The 5,471-nt window shown below is 54.1% G+C and overlaps 3 protein-coding genes across 13 annotated transcripts in view; 1 reads left to right on the forward strand and 2 right to left on the reverse strand.

Moving 5' to 3' along the window:
• Positions 1 to 1,136, reverse strand: MRPL43 (mitochondrial ribosomal protein L43). The gene is made up of 3 exons (XM_032180048.2): positions 933 to 1,136; positions 711 to 817; positions 1 to 586 (listed from the first exon to the last, which is right to left on the reverse strand). The coding sequence occupies exons 1-3, from the start codon at positions 1,061 to 1,063 to the stop codon at positions 345 to 347; spliced, it is 480 nt and encodes a 159-aa protein (XP_032035939.1). The 5' UTR covers positions 1,064 to 1,136; the 3' UTR covers positions 1 to 344.
• The window catches only part of LZTS2 (leucine zipper tumor suppressor 2), a 61,653-nt gene that overhangs the window by 50,023 nt on the left and 6,159 nt on the right, over positions 1 to 5,471 (reverse strand). The window lies entirely within an intron of this gene.
• TWNK (twinkle mtDNA helicase) lies at positions 1,128 to 5,416 on the forward strand. Of its 3 annotated transcripts, none has more exons than XM_032179999.2 (4): positions 1,128 to 3,071; positions 3,262 to 3,502; positions 4,051 to 4,158; positions 4,479 to 5,416. In XM_032179999.2, the coding sequence occupies exons 1-4, from the start codon at positions 1,829 to 1,831 to the stop codon at positions 4,633 to 4,635; spliced, it is 1,749 nt and encodes a 582-aa protein (XP_032035890.1). In that variant the 5' UTR covers positions 1,128 to 1,828; the 3' UTR covers positions 4,636 to 5,416. The 3 variants fall into 3 exon arrangements, with proteins under 3 accessions (XP_032035890.1, XP_058292070.1, XP_032035910.1); XM_032180019.2 differs by having other exon boundaries at positions 3,013 to 3,071; positions 3,324 to 3,502; XM_058436087.1 differs by lacking the exon at positions 4,051 to 4,158.

A 5,471-nucleotide genomic window follows, 5' to 3' on the forward strand; every position in this document is an offset into this window, starting at 1 on the left:
TCAGGGATTCTTCAGAAGCCAGCCTTCGGACCTCTCACTGTGTTTTGAGATCATTATTATCAATTTGGATTTAAAAAACAAGGGCCCTGTAAAACCCTTGAAGTCTTCCTCATCTCAGGTTTTAGGGATGCCACTTGCATAAAAATGAGTGGTTCACAAGGTCACTGCCCCTAGAAGCAGGCACTGGAAAGAAACAGGCAGCTCTTCATTACCCCAAGCAGAACCTCTGTCAACTTGCCCATTGATGGGTTCCATTTGCCTGGGCTTGGAATCCCAGAGGGGAAGAACCACCTTTACTGGAGAAACAGTCCAAAGCCTGGGGCTGGAGTTGGTGGGGCAACTCTTCACTGTGCTTGCACCTGGGCTGGGGCAGGATCCTGAACCTCTCGGGGGCGTAGCCCGCGGAACGTGGTCGGCTTGTTGGTGAAGGGGTGCCACTGGCCCTGGATGCTAGGGTTGTCGGTGTGGAAGGGCTTGCGGATGCGGATCACGTCTAAGCCCGACTGGTCGGCCAGCTTCTGCACCAGCATCGAGATCTCCTCGACCGACTTGCAGTGGATGCTCTCCTCGCGCACAGCCCCGTTAACTGGCAGAAGAGGGGTGAGAGTGGGTGAGAGTGGGCGGAAGCTGGCTGGTGCGACCAGGCGAGAGGGAGGCTAGCAGGTCGGGCCCCTGATCCCGCCCTCCAGCCCGAGCCCGGCCCCACTCACGGTATTCGGCCACTACTCTGGGCACGCAGCACGGACGCGAGTTTACATATATTACGACCCCTGGGTTCCGTCGGGCGAAGTCGATCACCTCCCGCTCCACGAACTCCCTAAGGGGCCCGGGAGAGTGAACAGTATGACCCCTGACTGGGGGCGACATACCCGGGAGTCGTTGCCACCTCCACCCCTACCCCGACCCGCGCCTGCGCACTTCCCTTGGCTCACCTGGCGCCGCGAGACGAGGCGCCGTCGCGGCTGACGCTGAAGCTCAGACGCTGCAGCTGCTGCACGTAGCGACCCAGTCCGTTGTGGAGAACACTGGCCAAGAAGCGGCTCGGAGTCCCGCGCGCCGTCATAGTTACAGCTTGGAGGCCGCGGAGCCTAGGCGGCGAAGAGAAGGGGGCGGGACTAAACCTCGAGGCTTCCGGTTCCGGGACGACCGCTCCCGGAGTTTTGCTTCCGAGGTCAAGGCGAGTAGCATGTGCGGGAGACTCACATTGCGGGCGAAGTGGGAGAGACAAAAGTGGTAACCTGGAGCTAGGGGCCGGCGCTGCGGAGCTCGGAGTAGTAGAGCGGAGTGAAGACACGAGGGAGGATAGAGACTGGCATTCCTTTGGGCCCGGGGATTGGCGGGAGTCGTGCTGGGTGCTCTCGCCGTGTTGAGGTCCCAGTGAGGGGAAGGAGAAGCGGAAGAGGGTCTCTAGTCGGGGCCTAGGGCAAAGGGACTACAAAAAGGATGCAGATGACTATAGAAATGAGGACGACGAGGAGATGCTGTGGAGGGGCAGTAGAGGTGAGAAGATGATGCAAAGAAACTGTATCAGTGAGGAACTGTATAGAGGGTCATAGAGGTGAGGTGGCGGAGAGAAACTGTAACGGATCATAGAGGTGGGGGAGCCATTGTAGAAGGACGTGGACGTGAAAGGGTCGTGTAGATGGGCATATGTGTGAAGCAGCAACGTAGAGGGGCTGAAGAGGAGAAATTCAGGGAGAGAGAGAATGCACCTAGAGTGAGCTCTGCAGAGTGCTGCGTGGGTTATCCCTAGAGTTTGGTCTAGTGAAGGCACGCTAACCAGGCACCTAAGGCATTTCAAGCAGTGACTTCCCACATTTGGCTAGGAATGTGGGTCCTCCTCCGAGGTGGGTACCCCCTCCGTATCTTGTTACCCCTGCGTGGGGAGTGGATGGGTCGGAGGGGCCTGCCCCGAAACTTGGCCCCAGGCCCTGCTCGCAGACGTTACAGGAAGGAGACTCTCCAAGCCTTGGATATGCCAGTGTTGCCTGTAACTGCAACCGAAATCCGCCAGTATTTGCGGGGGCATGGGATCCCCTTCCAGGATGGCCACAGTTGCCTGCGGGCACTGAGCCCCTTTGCAGAGTCTTCACAGCTCAAAGACCAGACTGGTGTTACCACTTCCTTCAGCCTGTTCATTGACAAGACCACAGGCCGCTTTCTCTGCATGACCAGCCTAGCAGAGGGGAGCTGGGAAGACTTCCAGGCCAGCGTGGAGGGGCGAGGGGATGGGGCCAGGGAGGGACTTCTGCTTAGTAAGGCTCCAGAATTTGAGGACAGCGAGGAGGTCCGGAGGATCTGGAACCGAGCAATACCTCTCTGGGAGCTGCCTGATCAGGATGAGGTTCAGCTGGCTGATACAATGTTTGGCCTTACCAAGGTTACAGATGACACACTCAAGCGTTTCAGTGTGCGATATCTGCGATCTGCTCGCAGTCTTGTCTTCCCTTGGTTCTCCCCTGGGGGCTCAGGATTACGAGGCCTGAAGCTACTAGAGGCTAAATGCCAGGGGGATGGAGTGAGCTACGAGGAAACCACTATTCCCCGACCTAGTGCCTACCACAATCTGTTTGGATTACCACTGATTAGTCGTCGAGATGCTGAGGTGGTACTGACGAGTCGTGAGCTTGACAGCCTGGCCTTGAACCAGTCCACGGGGCTGCCTACACTTACTCTACCCCGAGGAACGACCTGCTTACCCCCTGCCTTACTCCCTTACCTGGAACAGTTCCGGCGGATTGTATTCTGGTTGGGGGATGACCTTCGGTCCTGGGAAGCCGCCAAGTTGTTTGCACGAAAACTGAACCCCAAACGATGCTTCTTGGTGCGGCCAGGAGACCAGCAGCCCCGTCCCCTGGAGGCCCTGAACGGAGGCTTCAATCTTTCTCGTATTCTTCGTACCGCCCTGCCTGCCTGGCACAAGTCCATCGTATGTTTCCGGCAGCTTCGGGAGGAGGTGCTAGGAGAACTGTCAAATATGGAGCAAGCAGCTGGCCTCCGCTGGAGCCGCTTTCCAGACCTCAATCATATCTTGAAAGGACATCGAAAGGGCGAGCTGACGGTCTTCACAGGTAACCCTTTGAGAAATCACTACTTAGAGTAAAGGGGCAGAAGATCAGATGACAAAAACAAGTGGGTTTGAGCCATGACAATGTTGAAAAGAAGGTTTGCCCCCTCCCCCGAATTTTAAAGCCCTGACCTATGTCTTGGTTTCAAGGGTAGGACTTCCTCCTCACCCAGGTCTGTTCCACCCCACTGCAGGGCCAACAGGCAGTGGAAAGACAACATTCATCAGTGAGTATGCCCTGGATTTGTGTTCCCAGGGGGTGAACACACTGTGGGGTAGCTTCGAGATCAGTAATGTGAGACTAGCCCGGGTCATGCTGACACAGTTTGCCGAGGGGCGGCTGGAAGATCAACTGGACAAATATGATCACTGGGCTGACCGCTTTGAGGACCTGCCCCTCTATTTCATGACTTTCCATGGACAGCAGAGCATCAGGTGAGACTCCCAGATTCCAGCCACCTTGCTTTCCCAGACATATCCCAGCACTCAGGAACCTTTGGTTCCTTTTCCAGCTCCAGTAGGAACTCCCCCATCTCCTTGGGTTTGGAGTTTTTCAAAGAATGAGAGGGCAGGCCTGGGCACAGTGGCTCATGCCTGTAATCCCAGCACTTTGGGAGGGTGAGGTGGGAGGATCACTTGAGCCCAGGAATTTGAGACCAACCTGGGCAATATAGGGAGACCCCCCTCTCTATAAAAAATTTTAAAAATTAGGCTGGGCATGGTGATGGTATATGCCTGTGGTCCCAGCTACTCAGGAAGCTAAAGTAAGAGGATCATTTGAGCCCAGCAGATTGGGGCTGCAGTGAGCTGTGATCACACCACTGCACTCCAGCCTGGGCTACAGAGCAAGACCCTGTCTCAAATAATAATAATAATAATAGAAGGGCAGAGGAGGCAGCCAAGAGAGTTTTCAGGATGCTAGTTCTTCTGCCTGGGGTGGTCTAGAGACAACTTATCAAATTCCTTGCCTTTCCTCTTCCCAGGACTGTAATAGATACAATGCAACATGCAGTCTACGTCTATGACATTTGTCATGTGGTCATCGACAACCTGCAGTTCATGATGGGTCACGAGCAGCTGTCCACAGACAGGTGACATCCTCTCTTGTCTAGCTTGAGCCCGCTTGGACACACAACACACACTTCTCAGGCAGCTGGCCTCTAGGCACACATGCTGTGCTCTCTTATTTTCTGAGATGTGTGCAGGCACGTACCACCCCCATGTGTATCATATGGAGGTGTGGGGTATGGCAGCAGGATGTATGGACAGGGATCTGAGTGTGAGTCCTTGGGTAGAGGGAGGTAGAGTGGGTTGTGGTAGTTTGTGGGGAGATGTGAATGAATCAAGAGTATGTGTATGTTCTTGTCCTTCTGTGTCTAATAAGCTCTTTGTGTTGTTGGGATGGGGGCAGGATTGCAGCTCAAGACTACATCATCGGGGTCTTTCGGAAGTTTGCAACAGACAATAACTGCCATGTGACGCTGGTCATTCACCCCCGGAAAGAGGATGATGACAAGGAACTGCAGACAGCATCCATTTTTGGCTCAGCCAAAGTGAGTGGCCTTTAGAGGAGCTCAAGCTTTGGAAAATAGAGTGGGTAGGTGTGACCAGGGACAGCCCTCATTCAGCCTTAATCATCTTGACTGTCCATCCGAACAGGCAGGAGGCAATGCCTCTGAGGCCATGGCATGAGGAATATATGTGCTGGAAATACAAAGGCTGATAGTTGGTTCTTATGCTCTCCTTGCCCTCCAGGAGCTCACATCCTCTCCTGGGGAAACAGTAAGACAGTGATAGCAATTCAGTATGATAAGAGCTATGATAGGCAGCACAAGTATTTGGAGAGCAAAGAGAAAAGATGTCTGAGTCAGCCCGGGACATCTGGGAGACTTCCCAGAGGAGGTGACAACAAAGATTGGGTTGAGGTTTGGTAGACAATGGGTATTAGACAATCAGATAAATGTGAGGGCCTTCTGGGCATCAGGACCAGCCCAATCCTGGAGCTTCTAGTGATACACTGAATGCCTGTTACATACGAGGCCTGGGCTGGGCATAGGGAATTCAGAGCAAGGAGCACAAATCATGTGCCACGATGGAACGAACATGGAGCTGGGAAAGAGTAATACAGAAGTGGAAAAATGGCAGGGTACAGTGGATCACGCCTGTAATCTCAACACTTTGGGAGGCTGAGGCAGGAGGATTGCTGGGGCCCAGGAGTTTGGCGATCTGAGCAATGTAGTGAGACCCTGTCTCTACAAAAATATTTGAAAATTGGCCAGGCGTGGTGGCTCACGCTTGTAATCCCAGCACTTTGGAAGGCCAAGGCGGGTGGATCATGAGGTCAGGAGATCGAGACTATCCTTGCTAACACGGTGAAACCCTGTCTCTACTAAAAATACAAAAA

This window comes from Hylobates moloch, unplaced genomic scaffold (assembly GCF_009828535.3).
Source record: "Hylobates moloch isolate HMO894 unplaced genomic scaffold, HMol_V3 SCAFFOLD_3, whole genome shotgun sequence".
Classification (NCBI taxonomy): domain Eukaryota; kingdom Metazoa; phylum Chordata; class Mammalia; order Primates; family Hylobatidae; genus Hylobates; species Hylobates moloch.

Coding starts and splice junctions, on each gene's coding strand:
- MRPL43 (XM_032180048.2), bottom strand. CDS start 1,063: ATGACGGCGCGCGGGACTCCGAGCCGCTTCTTGGCCAGTGTTCTCCAC. Junction 818..932: donor GCCTCGTCTCGCGGCGCCAG/GTGAGCCAAGGG, acceptor CGGGCCCCTTAG/GGAGTTCGTGGAGCGGGAGG. Junction 587..710: donor CAGAGTAGTGGCCGAATACC/GTGAGTGGGGCC, acceptor CTCTTCTGCCAG/TTAACGGGGCTGTGCGCGAG.
- TWNK (XM_032179999.2), top strand. CDS start 1,829: ATGTGGGTCCTCCTCCGAGGTGGGTACCCCCTCCGTATCTTGTTACCC. Junction 3,503..4,050: donor CATGGACAGCAGAGCATCAG/GTGAGACTCCCA, acceptor TCCTCTTCCCAG/GACTGTAATAGATACAATGC. Junction 4,159..4,478: donor GAGCAGCTGTCCACAGACAG/GTGACATCCTCT, acceptor GGATGGGGGCAG/GATTGCAGCTCAAGACTACA.